The sequence below is a fragment of the Amphibalanus amphitrite genome, unplaced genomic scaffold (genome assembly GCF_019059575.1).
Source record: "Amphibalanus amphitrite isolate SeventyFive unplaced genomic scaffold, NRLGWU_Aamphi_draft 000464F_arrow, whole genome shotgun sequence".
NCBI classification, from domain to species: domain Eukaryota; kingdom Metazoa; phylum Arthropoda; class Thecostraca; order Balanomorpha; family Balanidae; genus Amphibalanus; species Amphibalanus amphitrite.
The window spans coordinates 252,235-274,998 of NW_024881958.1; the positions used below are offsets into that span (position 1 = coordinate 252,235).

Here is a 22,764-nt window from a genome sequence, read left to right on the forward strand (position 1 = left end):
CAAACAACGCTTACCAACAATAGCGTGGTCCAAATTTATTTATACACTGCACGACAATGCCATCAGAGAAAATTGCAGATGACAGCAAAGCCATGCTCCGAGAGGTCGGCGCGTTAGGCATGCATGAATGGCCCGCAGGCCTTGTTTGCCGGCCTTTGGACGTGGAGCACGCGACGAAGTGGCCCATTCGCTGGGAGTTTGACACAAAAGCCCGGGTGGCATCCGAAATCCGTTGACCTTAGGACGGATCGTCCGTCAAGCTGGCCGATAAGTCCGCCGGCATTCGGCGTGATTGGACGTGAAGCCTTGTCACCATAAATCCGCAGGGAAAACGGTTCTATGTGCAGTGCAAAACAGCCCCGAATTTCAAAAGCTGAATGGTGTTGCGCGTCACTTGCACAAATTAATAATTACACATCTTAACCCTCGCCCCGTTGGGGGGGGGGGGCATTTTGGCCCCCCTGTGGTTTTTCCTGAATAGCAAGAAAACGGCGGCGCGCAGCGCCGCCACATTTTCAGTACCTTCTCGGGCATCAATTTTACACCTTCACACCAAATTTCAAGTCTTAGGTCACCGTAGGTCAGGAGTTATTGAGGTCAAACTGAGGTCATGTTCGAGCAAAAATGAGCAAAAAACATGCAAACTTGAAACGCTCACCAAATCTACAGTTATCAAGCAATTTCAAAGTTCTTTATATGTTCTAGTAGACAAAAAGCGGCGCTACAAAACTGCTATCTCGGATTTTCAAAATTTTGGGTTTTTGACCCAAAAAAAAATCTTTTTTTTTTAGAAAAACTAAAAAAAATCCAAAATTTTTCCGAATTTCGAAAAAACCGGAATATATGTGATAGTCCCTGCGCTCTTCTATATACATACCAAATTTTAGATCGATATCTCGTTTTTTGGCCAAGTTATAGCGAAAAAACTGTTCAAAATGATGACGTCAAATTTTTGAACTCAATTTTTAGCGATTTCAGACCTCTTACGGCAAAACAAAGACCACCATTGAACTCCCCGTGACGAGATGCATCGATTCGATACCCATTTTATGCAAAAATATCAACTTTAAAATTTGACTTAATTTGACCTGACCTTGACCTGACCTTGACCTGACGTTGACCAAAACGTGACCTAAGCTGGCCCCAAAGGCTGCCTGACCCACATAATCGCATTTGTCATGTAAAATGGACCATAAAGTATGTATCACACGACACTTTCATATTGTGACCCCCCAGTGACCTGACCTCTGTGACCTGACCTGGTATCAGTGACCTCAACTAGCAAGTGTTTGAAGAATATTTCCCCATCGATGATTTTCAATGAAATGCATTTTACTCGATTTTACAACGCATTTCTTGAAATGCCTGTAAACGGTGAAAATTGGACCTTTGACCTGACCTGTGACGTCATCGGTTTGACCTAGGTCAATAAAATTGGGTCACAAGGTAGTTCCCTGATAGGGCTATCCAACACCGTTTGCCGCTTGTCGCTAGATTGCGTGGTTCTCGAGATCTTAGGGGGGGGGGCAAAATGGCCCCCCCTTCCCCAACGGGGCGCGTTGCTCGGCAGAGCCCAACGGGGCGCGGGTTAAGTTTTACCCTGTATTTGTCATTTTTCAATTTGTACCCTGTGCGCTTGCAAGAGTCATACTGTTTTTTAAGCCAGTTGGTGTGGCTGCAACAGCGCTGAGGAAATATGCGGATCAACCCAACACCCAGCCGTTTTCTCTTTTTTAATTCCACTCGCCACTTGATCGAACTGTCGCCTTATCTGGCTGCCTCTCTTCTCGCGTTTCCCGCTGGAGGCGGCACCCTCCCCCTCCTTATCGGTCTGCTCTCTGCCTCTCTCCGCTCTCTGCCTCTCTCCGCTCCCTGCCTCTCCCCGCTCTCGCCCGTCGCGAGTGTGGTGTCGCGGCCGACGCGCAACTCCGCCGACGGTGCCCGACCGACGCCGTCGCCGCCGACGGAAGGTCGTTAGTCGTCCCGAGGAGCGACGCTGGTAGCAGCCGGCGACGGCAGCGACGGCGTCACCGGCGGCAGACCGTCGCCCGGCGTCCGAGTGCAGCTCCTGGTAACAACGCGTACGAGTGGACGGCTAACGGTGGCTGGATAACCGATATATAGCGGCCAGTGACAGTGCTCCCGGAAAATTAGATCAAGCGGTAGGCGCACAACCTAATAATCCGATCTTCTGTGGGCTCCGAGAACTATCGGAAGATTTGGAAGATTGGATTTTGCTTTCTGAGTGAATTGCCGATTTCGAAACATTGAATATCGACGTCTTACCGACAACTGTGTGTGAATCGTGCAGTGCATTGCATCGAGTCCGAAAACACCTGTGATTTGCAACGTCAACTGGGTGACGATCTGAGAGTCTCCATTTCAGGGTGTTGCGCGCTGGCCGTGGCGGACGTTGTGTCGACCTGCAGCTACAGCTCGGGTGCCGCTATGGAGGGGTGCGGTGATGCAATGTGACGGTACAGGCGCCACCGAGTGCCACAGCCGCGGTCAGTGCGGGGCCGGGCCGCTGTGGTAGTGTGGTAACCGCCGGCCGGGGCCCGCGGCCGCCCGCGCCACGCGCCGCTGGGGTCCGTCCGCAGCTGGATATGATCAGCCCGGGGGGATGATGGTGCAGCGCGACGTCAGGCCAGCGGAGAGCATCCAGTGCCCGCCACCAGCCGCACGACTATGCCGCCGACACTGGCCACTGCCATAGCGACCACGCTACTCACAATCGGTCTGCATGGTAAGAAAGGGAGATATGTTCGCCATAATGCCACTATTTTTTTCTTCACTGATTTGTTCCGTCTGAGGCGCCTGCAATATTTGTGAATGTAAAGTCGGTTAGGAATGATGCATCCTACGCGCTAAGCCCCGCTGATTACGGAAAAGCCCGGTTTTCCCTCTGCCGTGATGGCCTAATGAGGTGACTGTCAGAACTCATAAATATGAAATGTTCATTAAGCCCGGCTTTGCTTGCTTGTGTTGAGCCAACCCTGCTAACTTGTTCTGACACAAAAGAACTTGAAACAGCTGTGAGCCGGTCCCCCTAAATACAAGGCATATCCTGCTAAATTGAATGTTTTCTTATCTAAACAAATACCGCGGATGATTTACATTCTGCTCGTAAATGAATTCAATTTGCTTCTGAATTGTCAATGTAAAATGGGTTATCTGGTATTGCATACTTATTGATATAGGACGTAGGCATTATAGACTGTAATTTTTTTTCCCTATAGTATCCGGCCACTTTTCACTAACAAAATGCGAGTAGACTTGAAGTCTGCTCGCATTCTGTTAGTAAGAAGTGAAGTCTATATAGTCGCATTTCGTTAGTGAGAAGTGGCCGGATAACTAGGAACTTAGTTAACATTTTTACAGTGTAGGTACTGGCTCTTCTTGCATGTGATAAAGTTCTATCCCTTCATCTGTACCAGTGTGTCTTTTCGGCATAGATCCTTTACACACATGACACAATAGTAATTTTCAATTACAAATATTTATATATTGCACTGCATTACAAGCCAATTGATACTTAATTGATATTGACTGAGCACTATGTATAGCTCTCGTCTATGGCACTTGCTGCAAGGATTGGGCTCTGAGAACTCCTCTGGCCGGAACTGAGCCTCAATGCGCAAATACCGCATCAGAAATTGTTTGCGGATCGGCTACCACCGGGTCGGAATGGAACTGGTTGGTGAGCTGATTGTCTCAATTCAATCCGATAGATGGCTGCATTTGCCGTTTGTCGATGATAACCTGAATATATCCGCATCGCTCAAACTGGAAGCGAGCGATAGGGAGAATTGCTAAACGCATCTAAGGTATCAATAGCCTTGTATTCATTTAGCCAGAGGGTATTGCAAGAATATAGATAACAACATCTTGCTCATAACTTGAGGAAACTGAAAAATTCAATTGATTGTGATTATTTGATTTTTGTTATTATTTTATGATTATTTGTTTTTGCAATTGTTATCATAATCATGTTCCACAAGGCTTCAAATCATCCAAACTAAAACTAGAGTGTGTCTAAAAATATAACACATAGTGATTAAAACGACTTGCAACATGGCTGTAACTTATCATCGTGTAGTAGGGGAATAATTGCACATGACATAGACCCCGTTTCCATGGGCATCACTGATCCGGATCAGCAAATTTAATCCGTATTATATTTCTCAAACTATTCGTTACATGATATAGTTTCAAGTGGATTAGGCTTATATAATCAGTTAATCCATTATTTTCATTTTCACATATTGTCTAACTATACTGGATTACCTAATCCATTTTTACTGATCAGGATCAAAGATGCCCATGGAAACGTGGTCATAGTGCTTCCATATTCATCATAAGTACTGACGGTCTTTCTTTTTTGTCATTTTTATTTAAAAGTATTATCTTTTGCTGGAGTATTTCATTTAAGTATGTTATACAAGGAGCCGGCATCGAATTGCAATTTATCCAGTTCAACAGACAAACGATTAAATGATTTAAGTACCGTGTAATGTCTATGCGCCCTTTTCAACTCCAGCACTTGGCACGGTAAAGTAATCTTTTCGAGTTGAGCGTCATCTGAATATTCTTTTCTCCCATGTTGACCGCATGTAGGTGCGAGTCTCTTATCGATTGCGTCAGGCGAGCCTGCAGTAGCGATGCCGCTTCACCCGTCTACAATCTACATGCAAGCACACTGCCTATTGCGGCCATCCGTATGGTGGTATGCAAGTTACTGTAGGTGGGAATGCGACGCGCCTGAGGACGGTCCGATGGGACCTTATCGACCCCCTGGCACGACCCTCACTGAGAAAAATCCTGACTCCGCATGACACCCTCAGGGGGAGTTCACCAAAACGACACCCCAAAACTCCCGGGTGGTACTCCTCATTACACCCCCTCCAAAACTCTCCATTACACCCCAAAACTTCCCTCGAGAAACTCTCTGTAACTCTCCCTACCGTTTTAGAAAACTCTTCATTACTCTCATTTACCCTATCAAAACAAACAACATACTCCCTGAAACTCCCTTCCATTACTCTCAATGACTCTCCTATTGCCTCATAATTACTCCCGATTACTCCATTCCATTATTCCCCAAAACTCCGTTTACATCTTCATGGTATACCTATACCTCTTGTTACTCCCCATCAAACTCACCCAAACTTCCCATCACTCCACTCCAGCCCTCCCCCCCCCCCGAAAATAAATATTGGACGAATAGCGTAACCACCCAAAGCTCGTGTACCGAAGCACAGATAAAAAATATATTTCAAGAAATGTGTATTCATAGTCCGGGGCGGTGGGAGGGTTAAAAAATTAACAAACGCTTTCGACATCCCGCCGCGGCACGCTCTCCGGGAATCCAAAAGGCGGCCTACCACAGCAGGAATGCTTGGTCTGGTGGTGCCGCTACCCTACCACCTCCTGGGCTTCGACGAATACTGCGTCTTCTTCGTCCGGCTCTCCTTTCACGATGGTGGGATGGATATTTTGCTGGCCTCCGTTGACTTCCGACGTGTCTTGCGGGATGCGCTGCAGGCTCTTCAGCTCATCCCCTGCAAAATGTTAATAACCATGAAACTATAGGTACACTTAACATTGCGTGGGAGGAAATGGAGGAGAAAGAAAAAAAGAGAAGGAGGGAAATAATGAAGGAGAAAGGGAGGGAAGGAGGGGAGGGATGAAGGAAGGAAGGAAGGAAAAAAGGAAGGAAGGAAGGGAGGGAGAGAGGGAGAAAAAAAAGGGAGAGAGAGAGAGAGAGGGGAGGGAAAGAGGGAGTGAGGAAGGAAGCGAGGAAAGATGGAAGGAAGAAATGAGGGAGGAGACTGAGAGGTAGGCAGATGAGACAAGATGGACGAGACGAGACATACGCGACCTGACGTGTTGGCACTGTTACTGCATTTCGGCACATGATGTCAAAATAATGAAAGCAAGAGATTGCAACGTTAGCATACTTTTTATGCACTACAATTTTGATAAAGTTAAGTTTCAGTGAAAGTCTAAAGGGCAAGTTAACAGCCTCCATCTTAGTTGCAGACACAGTAGGGCAATGCCATAAAACGTACCTACTTGAACGCTCAAAAAGTTGAGCAGATCGCTAAAAATAAGCTAAGGACGTTATACGCTGCATAGGTTCCCATGTCAACATTAAAGAACGAAATTCAATTATGGACACTTTCTAAAAACATACAACAATTTAGACAAAATTTATTTAAACATGCTGGTTTGTCGGTGGTTTTCGTCATTCATGGGCAGTGGCAGTGGTAGGTAAGTAGGTAACTGATTTTTTTTTTATATATAGGGGCTAGGAAAATCAAGGCTTTTATGCCAAGATAATTTAATTTTCTGGCTCTGCTTTGAAGCCCTTCAAATTTGATATTTGTCATTGGTATGGATATTAAAATAATTGGGCAATAACAATAGGATCCATGACGTGTAAAGCTTGTGTAATCCTAACTATCCAATTTATTCCAGGGAAATAATGTATGATATTTGCAAATACCTAGAAACTCAGAGCATGCTGTTTCCGATCTTTATCTCACTCAGGAACAAAACAAATCAATTACCCTTACAGAGACCATTCCAGCCCATCAAGAACATGGGGTTACCATATGTTCTCATCACAGTATTATAACACTTTGCACTATAAAAGCATGATGGGAAATACAGCTAAGCTTACCTTTAAATCCAAAGTAAGGTCCAATTATCCGTCACTGTATAGGTCAGGTCCGTCTAAGTCAACACGCTCTTCACTAACACCTCGCCCGCCGCCCCGCACAACGTGCTGTGTACTACGCGCAAAAGATGGCGGCCACCGGCAGCCTCGCGACGTATGCTAAAACCCCTTCGTAACTCCCCTTTTACTCCTGTCGGAACGTTCGGGAAAAGTTTTTCGGGAATAATGGAGAGTTGCGTCACAGGGTTATGGGGTGTCACACATGGAGTCATTTCGCCATCCATTAAGAACTCTTGAAAACTCTGTCGCAAAATGAGGAAGGCTCGAAGTTACCCTAGAACACACTCAATAACTCTGCTGGAAAGGGAGTTATCAATGGTTTTAAGGAGTTTTCAGGGGAGTATTTTCCAGAGTTTTGACCCATATGGAGTCAATTTTTTTCTCAGTGCTGGCTTGTTGCGCGGCACGGCCCTTCCACACACGTCAGCAGCGGTGCAGAGCTGCGACCATTCGTCTGAGTTTGCTGACAGGCCAGCGGGACAGACGAGATTGTCATTGGTTCAGAGTATACAAGTCCACTGCAAACTGCTGCCCCGGACAGTTTCCAGTAGCAATAATTTCAGTCATTTGTCTATACTAACCCATTAATGCCGCTTGGGTCATATATGACCGAAAAGCAAAATCTTAATGTTTTTTCTCAATGGAGGCAAGTCGCACTTTGAGGAGCTTGTGCGTGTGTTTTGTTGGATTTGTGGGTTCAGTGACGAGCGTCGGAGCCGCATAAAACTTGTGTGAGCTCGTCCAATGAAGTTTCTGGAGCCAAAAACGACGGGACTGCACAGCCGCCGGTGACTGGCAATGGCGCGCCGCCCCAAAAAGTAATATTATATCATGTTTGCACTATACTATCTGCTGAATGATAAAGGGTATGATGTATATTTTTGCCCTTCTTGTCGCCATCGGATAACTTTTTTTCCTCGATAAATATCATTGGGTCATAAATGACCCAGCCGGCAATAGTGTTGTCAATTTTCTCGTATATTGAATACAAGGGAAGCAACTGATGATTATACGATTATTTATTTCTGGGGGTTGTGATCAGATCACAGTGGCGGATCCAAAGGAGGGGGGTCATATGGGTCACCCATGACCTCCCTTGGGGCCCGGGGGCACCACCGACCTATCAGGGCCGGGCACCACAGGCCTGACAGGGGCACCCCAGGCCTAGTGCTGCGATATTGGGATATCATGTGCGGACCAGTCGTGCGGGGCCGTGACGCGGGTCGGGCCGGCGACTCGGCCGGCCGAGGGGCACCACGGGCCTGTCAGGGGTACCACAGGCTTGTTAGGGGCACCGCAGGCCTGCAGGAGCACCATTGGCCTAGCAAGAGCACTATAGGTCTGCACAGACCTACCAGGGGCACCAGAGGCCTGCCAGGGGCACCATCGACCTCACAGGGGCACCACCAGCCTCGCACGGGCACCTTGGGCCTGTAAAGGGCTCCACGGGCCTGTCGGGAGCACTTCAGGCTTGTCAGGGGCACCACAGCCCTGCCAGGACCCAGGGGCACCAGCGGCTTAGCAGGGGCACCACAGGCCCGCCAGGGGCACCACAGGTCTGCCAGGGGCACCACAGGCCTAGCAATGGCACTGCAGGCCTGTCAGGGGCTCCACAAGCCTGTCAGGGGCACCTCAGGCTTGTCAGGGCCCAGGGGCACCACAGTCCTTCCAGGGACACCACAGGCCTGTCAGGCCTATGGTGCCCCTGACAGTGTCAGGAGCACCAGAGGCCTAACGGGGGCACCACAGGCCTGCCAGCGGCATCAACGGCCTCGCCAATGAGACGTTGCAAAGCATTGCAATGCAGTGCCTCTTAATATTGTTTGGCTGAGACCGCTATACAGTATACACAATAAGGTATCTAGCTAAATCGGTTTTCGTGATAACTCATTATTTGTGACTATACTAATGCCGGTTGGGTCATTTATGACCCATGCTTATAACTTGAGAACCGATGGAACAATCTTTTTAAGCTTGCACAGTTTTCTTACTGGGACCCGTGTGACTAACATTTGTTAAGGACAACTTAAGAATCAAAAAATAAAAATTCCGGCATTAATGGGCTAAGGCAAGGCAATAGACGACAAAGGGCACACATTCAAATTGCTACCGTAAAAAGATGTGTATTTGATTTTGCATGGTGCCAAACATAAAACGAAACATCTTGATCCAAGGGAGCCCAGCTCCTAAACATAAAAAATAAAATGAAACTAATGATACCCATACTTATTGCTCATTATGCGATGCATGGAATTGGATAATGAATATTTACATTAAAAAATCGACAAATTATTCGGAAAAACCACAACGATAATTTTCGGTTTCAACAAAGTTGCCACCATTCATTTTCTGTTTTATATTAATGTTTTGCATTCGAAATCCGCCGAGCTCAGAGCGCCGTGGTAACTGCCGCCCTGTTCCGGAGTCGGACACGAGACCAGACCATGATACCCCGTTACTGGGTCGAGACAAAACCATTTAGCGGTCGCGCCTCGGTGGCTGTGACCTTTGGCGTGTCCTGGAGGAGACCCGTGCTACATGAGCTCCGGGCTGGTCACGAAGCGAAGGACCAACGGATCCACCCCGCCGACCGACCGCTGACCGACCGACCGACCGACCGCTGACCGACCGACCGACCGACCGACCGACCGACCGACCAATTGACCAACCGACCCATCGTCCGACCGCTGACCGACCTGCCAGCCGGCCCATCGTCCGAACGCTGACCGACCCACCCACCACCAACCGCTGACCGACTGACCGACCGACCGACCGACCGACCGACCGACCGACCGACCAATTGACCAACCGACCGACCACCAACCGCTGACCGACCTGCCATCCGACCCATCGTCCGACCGACCGCCGCCCAACCGAGCGACCGATGGGAAACTACCCAGCTAGCTTGACTCTTTAGTCTTCCTTTGTTCAGCACTGAGAAGAACTAGCCTTGAATTTTGAAATACATAGCCAATACACATTGAACTTCAATGGATGTATGTTCTTCAGTTTGACGCCGGAAATATGATTGATATTTCTGGCCGGTATGTCAAATACTGTTTTGAACTAGGAGAATTTGATATCACAAATATTTGAACAACGCCAACGACTACTGTATGATGTTGAATAAATTGATTTGTACGGCAAATGAATGCTGGAACTCATTTCAGAGTTTTCCTCCTTATATGTTTCAAACTTTCCCAGGCAAGGACCTTTAGGGCAGTGGTCGGCAGGTCATTCGGGGTCGTGCCCCCTTTTTGGGCGCCAGGCAGGGCCATTACCCCCACCTACCAGACCCCATTGCTGACACAACCAAGTTTACTGAAATTCCATACCGTCCTGGAACTCTGGGTATTTGTGCATTTCCAATGCATCAGATTTAAAACATGACACTTCCTCCACAAAACATTTAATGCCTATATCCCAGTAGCGGCGGAACACCTTCAATTAAGGGGGGAGGGGGGGGGGGGGTCACTGCCGACTTTTGGTCCCATTCTTTCCATGCAACGCCCATAGGGCTAATGTTAAAATGCAAAAATCAAAGGGTGCACGGTGCCCCGGTGCCCTCCTCGTTCCGCCGCCTATGCTATATCCCATTTAACCCGGCAGGCGGTGGGCCTCCCAGCCACCTTCCGCGCGGTGGGAGGGAGGGGGCATTTTTTTGCCCCCCCCCCCCGTATCTCCGAAACTACTGGACGGATCCGGAAAATTCAAACGGCGTTCCATAGCCCTGTCAAATTGGTCCAAGGAAACCAAATTTCATTGACCTCGGGGTCACAGATGACGTCACAGGTCAGGTCAAAGATAAAATGTTTCGCCGTTCACGGTGCTTCTAGGGAAAGCGCTGTAACACCGAGTAAAACGCATTTTGTCGAAAATCAGCGATAGGGCGTCAGTTGTCTAGTACATAATATGTTGCTATTAGAGGTCACTGGTCATACCAGGTCAGGTCACAGGTCAGGTCACCAAGGGTCACCACATGAACCCAACTTTACTAACGTTGTGCGATGCATGTTTTATGGCCAGTTTTTCATTTCCAACTCAATGGTGTTGGTTATAAGACCATCAGGTACGGTTTAGGTCACTTTCTGGTGGAGGTCAGGTCAAGGTCAGGTCAAAAAAGGTCAAATTTCAAAGTTGATATTTTTGCATAAAATGGGAATTGATTCGATGCAGCTCGTCACGGGGAGTCTAATGGTGGTCTTTGTTTTACGCTATGAGGTCTAGAATTGCTAAAAATTGAGTTTGAAAATTTGACGTCATCAATTTTGAGCAATTTTTTCGCTATAACTTGGCCAAAAAAGAGGTATCGATCTAAAATTTGGTATGTAGATAGAAGGCGGTAGGGACTATCACATATATTCCGTTTTTTTTTTTTGAAATTCAAAAAACTTGTTGGATTTACGGCTATTATATTTAAAAATCTATTTTTTGGGGGGGTCAAAATCCAAAAAATTCGAAAAATCGAAATAGCAGTTTTGTAGCCCTCTTGATTCCACACCTTTTATGTCTGAAACATTTTTCTGTATCACTAAAGCTGTAGGCCTGACAGCTCTCCCCGCGAAACCTTTTTTTTTTGGTCGAAAATGGCAGAATTCACGTCACTCTGACGTCATTAACGGCCAACCTATCATATCCTTTGGAAAATTTTTGGTCACCATGTGCACTAGCTACTCCCGGGAGGGTACTGAAAGTTTGGTGACGATCGGCGCAGCGGTTCTCGAGATATATCGAAAAAAACTAAAGGGGGGGGGGGGCAAAAAATGCCCCCCCCCCCCCACCGCCTGGAAGGTTAACCCTTGTACGTATAGGGGTGGCGGGTGGTTTTTCGTTAAAAGCTCACGTAAAAGGCATTGGATCACGACCAAATTGTACCCTCGAGCCCATCATTTTTTTTTTTTATTCACCAGCCCGGAAAATATCATGACCTGAGACCAGTTTTACCAACAGAAAAATAACCGTCTGCCGGAATTTTTGCCTCAAGACCGCTTCATATACGGAGCGGAGCGTAAACGCGATGGGCTCGTAAGCGGATAGGGCTTTACCGTTTACGCTCCATATGTGAAACGATCTTTAGGCAAAAATTCCGGCAGGCGGCTATTTTTCTGTTGGTAAAACTGGCCTCTGGACCCATAATGACCGTTGGCTTATGAGCTTTTTCTGGAGATCATCTTGAGCCATAAAATCTCACTTCAAGAAGTTATAGCGGGTCCCGATTTTCTCGACACTTATCATTGCCCTCTTGAATGAGACGGAATGACCAAGGACCTTAAAAATGGGCAGCAGCGGCTTCCTATTGTCACGGGTAGCACGCTCGTCTTTTTTATGCACAGCTCCATATCCGAGTCCGAGAGGCCGCGGGGGTCCGATGACGACTCCTCCCCCTTACGTTAGCGGCTGTTGAAACGCCAACAGACGGGCGATGGTTAAAAGTTGCAGCTGCTTTTGTACGACTGTACGGAGGGGTGAGATGGTGAGGCGAGCAGGTACATGAAAATTGGTATCTAATCAATGTGTGCTGTGCCTTTGGCCTGGGCTAATCTTTGAACCCTGGGATGCAACAGTCACGATGGCTCCATCACTGGAGCTACAAACTCTAAAAAGATAGGCTTTCTCAGAATCCCTCATTACCCCCACCGAAAGGGCTCCATTACCCCCAAAGGGGGCATGCCCCACCATTTGCCGACCCCTGCTTTAGGGGATGTAAAAGAGCTAAGTATTGTCTTCAATTTTTTTTTTTTTTTAGAAAAGCAATGCTACTGAAAACAAATCATAACCGAGATCGCGAAGGGAAATCACCGCAGGCTACTACTGATCTTGACAATTGTTATCATTTGTCGCTAGAGCACATGAAGAGCAGAGGATAAGTCATAAAAATGCTCCTATACGTCACATGCTGGATTACTCGCTAACAAGCATAGCGGCGCGCGTCTGCTATTGATATAAACGAACAACTATACTCGGGTATGAGGTATACTCATTCGTTCATTTGATAATTTGGTCGTTGAGGCCTTTAGCTCTAAACCGTTAGTGCCGTTACCTTTTATCACGTTCGCCTTATTGAATCATTCTTTTCCCAAGATTTACTCCAATCTCATCTTGTCATTCGAGTGTTTTCTTTTGAAAACAAAGTTATGCCCTAGCAGTCCCTGAGCGTTTCGAAGGCGTGACATTTCGCCTTCGAAACGCTGGTTCCTTTGGAACTTCAAGAAACACTAACTTACAAATAATACCAGAATGGCTGATGTTTAACACGGCTAAAATACCCTAAATGTGATAGAGCATCGTTAACCCTCGCCCCAGTGGGGGAGGAGGCATATATTACCACCCTGTCGCGTTTCTTTTGCGTGTGGATAAAAAACCGCGCCGCTTGGAGTAGCTTTTTGTGCATCAATTTTGGACAATGTGTGAAATTTTACCCCAGGTCATGTCAGGTCAGGTCACCAGGTCAAGTTCTGACCAAGCCTCAAAAAAGTTTGCAATCATGTCCAGCCTGCAGTGCTTGTCAGAAAGGTTTTAAACTTGGTAAATTGCATGATGTTATGGGCACCTACAATGTGCATATCTCGGATTTTGTTTATATCCGTGACCTAAGGTCAGGTCAGTAGCGTGACCTTTCCATTATAAGTCAATGGAGAAAAACGAAAATGCCTCTAGATCCGTGTGTACGCAAAGGAACAGTCCAAATATTTCAGAACCACAATGATTTGGACCACCCGTGACGACCAAGGTGTTTTTTTTTGCTGATAGCCTCTAGAGAGGTCATCCGAGGTCATTTGAGGCTACAAACAGATTTTTGCCAAAAACTCTCGATTGGAAGGAGATAGAACGCTGGGGATGGTCTCATTATGTTTGTCTTGCCGAGACGCATCGACTGATATGCAGCATGACCTTTTCCGGTCAGGTCATGACCTTGACCTGAGGTCAAATTTTCAAGTTGACCTTTCAAGGTCAAATTATAGTTCATTCGACGCGTCTCGGCGAGAGGAACACGATTCTGGCAATAGAAAGGTCGTGGTGGCGGTCTTGAGTCAAAAGTTATTGGCGAAAAACACTTTTCGGAAAAACAGCTATTATTGGAGTTGTTGCCCTCTGGAGGCTAAACCACTGACCTGAGGTGATTTTTATGATGACCTTATCAAAAGAAGAGTTCAAAAGCTATCGATTGCTTTTCCAAGCGTTTTTCTAACTATCATAGTTTCTGAGATAATTATCGCATGTTTTCTGAACAATAACATAATGACAATTCGCAAAATTTTGACCTTTGATGACCTCTGGTGACCCCAATATTGCTCTAAGATGAAAAATGACTGAAATACTTTTAAACGTACTCATCGAGAGCTATCGAATGCTTTTTACCGCGTCTTTCTAGCCCTCTTAGTTTTTGAGTTAGAGGTGGGTGGTAACATATGCCCCCCCCCGCCCACACACACTAGGGCGAAGTTGGCTGAGACCGCCACTGGGGCGCGGGTTAAGGTTAACCCTCGCCCGTATAGGGGGGGGGGGTCGAACGGACCCCCCCATGGTTTTTCGCAAATAACTCGCGTAAAAAGCGGCCGATCGCGACGAAACTTTCAGTACCCTCGCGTTAATCAATTTTACACCTACTCTAAAAATTTCATGACCCTGACCCCAATGACCTTTGACCTGTGACATACTTTTCGAGACCATGTTTGGCCGGAATCGCGATTCGGCGTATCTCGGCTTGCATTAGCCGCGCGTTTGCAGTCTTTTCGTGGTTTCAAGCGTTCAAACATGTGATATGATGTTGCCCCAGGCGGTAGGTTGGGTGTCAAGGTCACCTGAAGGTCAGGTCAGGTCATTGACCTTTGATGACCTCGGTTCATTTTTTCGAGTTTTACATGTTCCTAGGCCAGTTTTTGCAGCTGAATTCGAATTTAGCAACCATTTGAACATTTGCGAAGTAGTTTTGGTGCCTTCGTAACATGTTACGAAGCTGACAGAGGCGGTTGACACCTACTAGGAATACCCGGCAGGACCCCTACTGGTTGACCTGACCTGACCTGACCCGACCTGGACTAAATGCATGAAGATATCATCTGTGATCAAAACTAACATGATATTCGTGATCAGCACCCCGAAAAAACCCGTAGCAGCCACACTTTACGACGTTCTAACAGGTCCCGATTTTCCCGACTTTTGGGTCATTGACCTGACCTGCAAGGTCAACCAATGACCTAGGACCTTAAAATTAGGTATCATCGGCTTCCTCTCGTCACGGGCAACACGCTCGTTTTTTCCGCGAAGCTCTAGCTTGATCAGGGGCGAAACGGCAAGGGGGGGGGGTCCAACGGACCCCCCCCCTTATACGTTCGCGGCTGGAAAAACACCAATACGGGCGAGTGTTAAAGTCCAATTTGAAGTAAACGAAAATTGATCACGTCATCCAATTCTCTGATAACTGGAGTAATATTTGTTAACGAACGTACTGTCTCGTGATTTGATTTTTCCCCTCCTCTCTCTCTCTCTCTCTCTCTCTCTCTCTCTCTCTCTCTCTCTCTCTCTCTCTCTCTCTCTCTCTCTCTCTCTCTCTCTCTCTCTCTCTCTCTCTCTCTCTCTCTCTCTCTCTCTCTCTCTCTCTCTCTCTCTCTCTCTCTCTCTCTCTCTCTCTCTCTCTCTCTCTCTCTCTCTCTCTCTCTCTCTCTCTCTCTCTCTCTCTCTCTCTCTCTCTCTCTCTCTTAACCCTGAACCCCGTTCAATTTAAACCCCAGAGCAAATTTAAATGACAAACAAGTGAAGGTTCTCTCTCCCCACGGTGAAAGACAATGGGCAGTAACGTGAAGTGACATCACCTATTTGAACTTAGTTCGTCTCCCGCTTTGTTGTTCCCTGCTGGCGAGAACCTACCTCCAGGGCCTCTCTAAGACTGCTCCCATTTACATACACCTTTGTCGCAAGCGCTTGAAGTCATTTTCTCTTCAAACAGCGGCGTTGTTTGTTTACAGCAGCCCTCAGAGCGTGGGGGCCAAAGCCCGGTGCCCGCTCAACCTGCAGCTTTAGCTCCAGAATTTGGTAAGGCTCATCAGAGGTGGATCCAGCCGATCCGTTTGGGGAGGGCAAAGCTTCCGACCCATTCGGCGGTCCCGACCCACCGTCGCACCGGTGACTAAGTGAGCTACAACGCCACACTACACCAGCATGCATTCACTCCGTTTATCAGCATACCATTACCGAATACCGACCCAAATCTTCAGAAACGAGCGAAGTCCTGCTTTTCGTCCAGATTGGCATCGACGCCGTATTAGATTTTCTCATCTTCGGGAGGGGCAAAAAGATAGTCTTGCCCACACGATTTAGCTTTGGTGAGGGCAAATGCCCATTTTGCCCCCCCCCCCCCCCTGGATCCGCCACTGAGGCTCATTACGCAAGGATTTTGACGGATTTGCCTTGATTTTCATGATTATTTGATTTCATTGTATTTTATTTTGACGTCTTGCGTTCGAAATAAACAAGAAAGAAGCGCAATTGATTCTCCCATCAACGTCTGAAACTGCTGCATTGTGGCATGAGCTGCTACTGGTCGAGTATGTCACTGCCCGCGGCGCCCTTCGAGCAAGTGGGACCTATTTCACGGAGAGGTCCCGCGGTTCGTCACTCGCTAAATCATGAAACACATGTCCCGCAATATAAAACCCCGGACACATGAAAAATGTAACCTGCTGGGTCGCCGGGATGGCCATTCCGAGCCCTCCTGTGAAGTGAGGAATTTCTGAAAACTCATCAACTCGGTCTGATGCGCGAGACCTCTGGAAGTTCGGTTCATTACCACATTGTGCATCATTTACCATTCGCTCGCCGAAGAGTATTACATAAATGTCCTTGGAGAATGGAGATGAATGCTCAAAATAACATGTTTTATATTCATATAGCAGAAACGCCTAAACGGCCTTGCCCTTGGGCTTGGACAGCACTAGCAGGATGTGGTTTTAGAAACAGTAAGCGAATTTTCGTGCGATATTGTAAGATAAGATTCGGTTTTGGAAATAGTTAGCGGCATTACTTGTGAAATTTAATATGGTTCGATATTAATGCCTCTACATCCATTTTACTTGCACTCTATTGGACTAAAATGGGTCATGGGTCACGGCCTCAATGCATTTATCATGTTCCCGCAGGGCGGGCGGCCGATTCGCCCACTTAAACCCGGGCCCATCGCTCTTCTGCATGCTGATTCGGCGGCTGGGCGGCGTCGGTCGCGGCGTCTACCCATCTCCCGTCTCCGCGCCGTCAGCGGCCGTCGGTGGCGACGATCCGACCCACCCGTCACCCGACCGGGAGGTCATCGGCGCCGGCGACCGCGGCGGCGTCACCGCACCGGCCACTAACAACCCAATCGACTCGTATTTCTGGCCGACCGGCCCCCCGAGAAACATCCTGTTAGCGGCGGCTATAGTGGCGCTCTTGCGGCGGTGCTTGCGCCGCCGCTACGGTCGCTCTCCTGGCCCTGTAATGGCGACCTCAGAAGCCAAGGGGCGGCACTAACACGGCAACATTCTGATTTCGTCAGGCGAAAGAGAAACGAGAGCCGTTCCCAGAGCCATCGCGAACGTTTGCGCCGGATTTGAAAGGCTTTGGGAACATCGCCGTGGAAAAGAATATCACCCGGGATTTTGCTGAGGCTTCAGCTGCCCTTTGCACAATGCCGCCTGGCGCAATGGCCAGATATAATGAGACGTCGTGCAGCCGCGATGTCTATAAGATTGTAGCTGACAAAATGGTGTTTTGTTGACACATGGTGCTTCTGTGTCTACGAGTCCGACTTTGTTTGAAGGCGTGGGCCTGCACCCCTTATATCTGTATCAATGACACCATTTTGCCACTGTGACTGTTTCTCGATGCATCTATAACACGTCGTTAATTAACGCTGTTGCAGCATCTCACTGCCACCCCACCTGTGTATATCTCTGACGGCTGTTCTGTGCGCGGCAGCGGCGGCGGCGGCGGCTGACCAGCCGACCCACGACTACAGCTCGCTGCTGGAGAGCCTGCGCCTCACCGGGCCCGTGTTCGACCCGCTGACACCGACCAACGTCACGGCCCAGGTCGGCTCGCACGCCTTCCTCCACTGCACCGTCCACCACCTCATGGACAAATCGGTGAGTGGAAATGGATAAGAGGCTTTTGGGTAGAATGACTTTCCGAATACCGCCAGTACCTCGCGACAAGGAAACTTCTTTTCAAATAGGTAATAAGCCGTTGCGCTATGCCTAGGCATCGAAAGCTCAATACGCAGAATCACACACGAGCACAGACTCCACGTGTCAGAGCCCGCTGCCTCTAGTCAGTGCCTCAACTTTCGGCGGACATTTGTCCGTATTTGCGATAGCAGATAGATGTGCCACTACTTGGGACGATGGCCTGCAGTGATGAGCCCATTGACGCAGTCGTCGGCCACATTTTCCCGATGAGGCTATTCATGGCGAGCCCGGGTGGGTGGAGAGGTCCGGTCGCCGGCAGGACGCCTTCACGGACATGAAACCCGCCATTTGTCAGACGCCTTGCAATGTAGTTTCTTTTAGAAGTGCTCAACGATTTCACGATAACATTATAATATTGGTACCGAGCCAACGCCAAGGAGTCTCATGGTAATCTTTGAGAATAGAAACTTCAATTTTGGTTTGATTTGCGAAGGAGTGATGTGCAAACATGACCCCCTAGAGTCCTATTGTGGAAATCACGTCCTTCATCCGGTGACACGTGTGCTACTGTTGGCCCAATCCTTATATACGCTGGCCTTGGGACCGCGGTATGGGGCAGCGTTCATTGATCGATCCTGCCCGTTATCTTCCCCGCTCCTCATCCACCGCCCCTCCCCGATATTCATCCCCCTCCCCTCCCCTCTCTCTCCCCGGCCGGCCGTATCTGGCCAATGCCTTGTAACGTTGTCGGAAGATCAATGGAGCACAGCAGAACGCATAACCTTCGAAGATGCAATGATTAGTTCATGTTTGACAGCAACGGCATTTCGTATCTAGCCCCGTGGATTCATGAAAACAATCTCACGCACTTTCTTGTGCATTTTCATGCATCACTATCAGTGACTAAGTGCAAATTGCAGAGGTAGTTCTAACTATTCTTTGAAACCTGCTATGGATGCCTATTTTGGGGGCTCTATTGCACCATGACACCGCAATGCTCTTTTCGTCGCCATAACAGCTCAGCCAGGACTGGCCTCACCGACTGCTCTATTACGTGTATGACCATTGATCACGCTGTGCCGCCCTTCCCCTCCCCCTCGGGCAGGTCTCGTGGGTGCGTAACAGCGACTCCCACATCATCACTGTGGACCGGTACACGTTCATCGCGGACGCGCGCTTCCAGTGTCTGCATCCGGAGGACTCGGACGAGTGGACGCTGCAGATTCAGTACGTGCGGCCGCGCGACGCCGGACTCTACGAGTGCCAAGTTAGCACCGAGCCGAAAATATGGCGCACCATTCGGCTCAGCGTGGTCGGTGAGTTCTGCAGAGAAGTTGTGTGGGAGGCTAGTAAACACTAGCGGCGGCCGCGATTGAAAACAGTTTTACGGGGTTTTCGGTTTCCAGGTCTTGTTTTCGTCATCGCTGACCTTGTTTTTGCCAACTCCTAATAGGAGTTACGTTAAATGTGCAGTCGTCAGAAAGTTAGTCTGGCTCCCGTCATAAGCATACGTGTCACTGAATAAAATTATTCAGACCGGACTTTCAAGAAGTTTCTTGGTCCGCTAGCCGCTCTTTGTAGCAGCCCCATGTTTTCATCAACGCGTTTCCAGTTTTCTAGTACCTACCATCGCAGCTGAGCGAGCACTGATAATGATGCTGATCAAAACGTGTTGGTTTCACATGCCCGACTTACGCGGCGCATATTATTTCTTTCTGCTGTATGTAGGTATGATAAACGGTAAACGGATTTTTAGGGAAAACGTGTCAGCACCAACGCTAACAGCCCCCCCCCCCTATAAAAAAAAACGAAAGATAGTGTCGAACGCAGCATATTTCAATGTAATCATTATGTTTTGTGTAAGCGTTATGCGTCTTCTCAACAATGGACGGCAGGCCATGCGGAAGTCATTCTGTCATCTTTTGTAGGCTGCAGCGAGCGCCCGGCCTGGCGCCCGATCGTACATCAGGGCTAAGCTCGCGGCGCGGTCATCGTAATACCGAGCAGACCCATCATTTATTTTCTGAGCATGAGGCTAAATAAATCATTTTAACCCTCGCCCATGTAGGGGGGGGTTGGTGCAACCCCCCCCCTGAGGTTTTTCGGAAATAGTGCAAAAACGGCGGCGCGCAGCGCCGCCAAATTTTGGGTACCTTATGGGGCAAACCTTGCGCATCTTTTGATGAAAAAAAATTGACCGGGTCATGTCAGGTCACGGAGTTATGACGTCACAAAGGGAACAGCCTCCGGCCGGATTTTCACAAACTAAGTGCCAACGCCCGAGGTTTCCTGCCGGTGGTACGGACATCGGTTGATGGATCGTGATGAAACTTCCCATGCATGTTGGGGCAAGTATTGGCTATCATATGGTATAAGAAACTTGACCGGGTCAGGTCAGGTCACGGAGCTATGACGTCACAAGAGGAACAGCGTCCGGTACTATTTTTGAAAAGCGCCCCGAACCACTATTTTGCTAATTCTTGTCACCTCAATGGGAATATGCAGCAATATTAGCTTCTATAGGGAGCAAATGGACCTTCCAAATCCAAAAATACAATCAGATTTAAAAAATTAAATTTTGATTTTTCGAATTTCTGCCGCCGACTGTGACCTTGCCGACTTCCGGCGCTCCCAACGCCCAATTTTTAGAGCTAGGGAAACGAAATACATACCAAACGATAGAGAATTGATCAAGGAACACGATAGTGAAGGTTTCAAGTCGATATCTCCCACCGTTTTGCCGCAATCGCCGCGGAAAGTTGAAAAAAGTCTATTTTTCCGAAAATTTGACCTTTGACCGGTCAAAAGTAGGTCAAATGTTGACCTAGGACCAAAAAATATACCACCAATCGCGAGATCTCGGCGAGAGCAATCCGTTGGTCTTTTCCGCTAAGCTCTACGACGCTCCGTTTCCAAACGCCAAGGGGGGGGGGTCGCACCAACCCCCCCCCCCCCTGCATGGGCGAAGGTGGCAGATCGTCGTTTACGGGCGAGGGTTAAAGCATGAAAGTTCGATGTTTGCCAAATATCGTGCACTTATTTTTACCATCGCTTCTCAAAGGACATTTCACCTTACATGAGAAAATATGTTTGAGATAGCAGATACGTCCCTCGAGGGCCCAAAAATTTCATGATTCGCGGTCTTTCACCTGAAACTTCTCGGATATCAACAGTTTGAGAATTCAAAGTCATGTGACGCTTTAATTTCGGCGCCTGGTGGATGGTTCAGAGGGACCCAGCGTCTGGGTGATTAAATGTTTTACGCGGCGATGGATTTTGAATGCATGCGCAGCCGGGAAAACACAAATGATCCGGGCAGTCCTATGTTTCAAACATTTGCCATTTTTTCTTTTCTTTCCTGTGTTTTCCTGAGAAAGTGTTTCATTTGTCTTCCTAGCTCTAGTAATTGTCTTCCTTTTGTGTAGAGCATACCACTTTTAGAAACTATGTCGTGACAATCTATCTAGGCACCATTCTGCACAGCCATGAAGTATTGGGGACAGGGCACTCCGCGCTACCACTTTAACCTCAGTACATGAATCGTCACAGTTCCTCGCGCAAAATGAATGTTCACAAATCCATCACACATACCTTTGCTGCGGACATCAATTAGTCATTGTGGAATAGCACAGTTGGTGCCCACTTGCTGTGTAACCAGGTGGTAATATATAGTGGCGTGGCAGCGGTAATGTGGCACTATATCGTCACAGTGCCCAGCGGCCTGGATTAACGGCGACGGCAGTCGACATCTTTGGCACACACAGACACACAGCCGGTTGGGGCTTTGTTTAGGTTTTCTGTCTCAAATTTGTCAAACCCTTTCTGTGATGAATATAAAAATAGAAAATATCAGAATTGTTTGCATATGCTTTCCACGAACACTTCACTTCAAGCCTGCGCCCATAAAAGAGTTTTTTGGTCTGGTTGCTGTTACTAAATGATGATGCAAAGCTTATTGTTGGGTTAGATGACTTCCGGGGTGTGCTGCTACGAGCGTGGAGCACCCGTTAGCTCCAAATGGCAAATATCTGCGAGGCGAAGAAAGCGAATGAATAATATCCTCTCAGCTTTCGTCCATTTCGAAGATAAATAGTGGTTTGATGGTGATATATCACCACTAAAATTACGCACACGTATGTCGAGTAACGCAACAGGGCCGGCGAAAGATGTCTAATCTCATCGCAGGGGATTTTTGTATTTAGAAGACATTGATTCAGTTTTGAGGTTTACGTAGTGAGTAACGGGAGTATAATTTGCGTTGACGGTGCCACCGAGGCACTCTGTAATAGTGGATCAGTTTGATTTGGATTACAATGACCATTTCTCGAATCGTGTATGTTCCAACATAACTTATTTACTCTGTGTGAGTCAAGGGATTGTCGCTACTTGGGACATTTCCCAAATCTAAGCAGTCGTTCCAGCTTGGATAATTTTTCGTTACGTCGTATACAAAGTTACGCAATCCTCACCTTTGTAAAAGGCACCATAACCTTTCCTCATTGTTTCTGTGACAGTTTCCCGTCCTGTTATGTCCTTCAGTGACTTGTTCACTATCGCGGCGTCCGTACCAAGGGCTTTAGCGACTGGTCAAAAACTGGTCAGTAGTCGGAGACTGGTCAGAGACTGGTCAGAGACTGGTTAGAGACTTATCCGATATTGGTCTGAGACTGGTCAGTGATCAGAGACTGTATGGAGACTGGTCAGAGATCAGAGACTGTATGGAGACTGGTCAGAGACTTATCAAAGACTAGTCAGTGTCAGAAACTTTTCGAAGATTGGCCAGATACTATGTACATATAGTCTCTCAGAGACCGGTAGCCGTACCGCCGTCACACACTGGTCACAGCCTGGCGTCAGTACCGG

At 47.9% G+C, this 22,764-nt stretch overlaps 1 protein-coding gene across 1 annotated transcript in view; it reads left to right on the forward strand.

The window, feature by feature from the left end:
• The first annotated feature begins 1,990 nt into the window (after positions 1–1,990).
• LOC122391986 (zwei Ig domain protein zig-8-like) overlaps positions 1,991–22,764 on the forward strand; it is a 42,200-nt gene continuing 21,426 nt past the window's right edge. Inside the window, exons 1-3 of the mRNA XM_043386373.1 lie at positions 1,991–2,746; positions 17,693–17,859; positions 19,007–19,217. Of these exons, the coding sequence (XP_043242308.1) occupies positions 2,689–2,746; positions 17,693–17,859; positions 19,007–19,217 (436 nt within the window). The 5' untranslated portion in view covers positions 1,991–2,688. The remainder of the gene's footprint in view (positions 2,747–17,692; positions 17,860–19,006; positions 19,218–22,764) is intronic.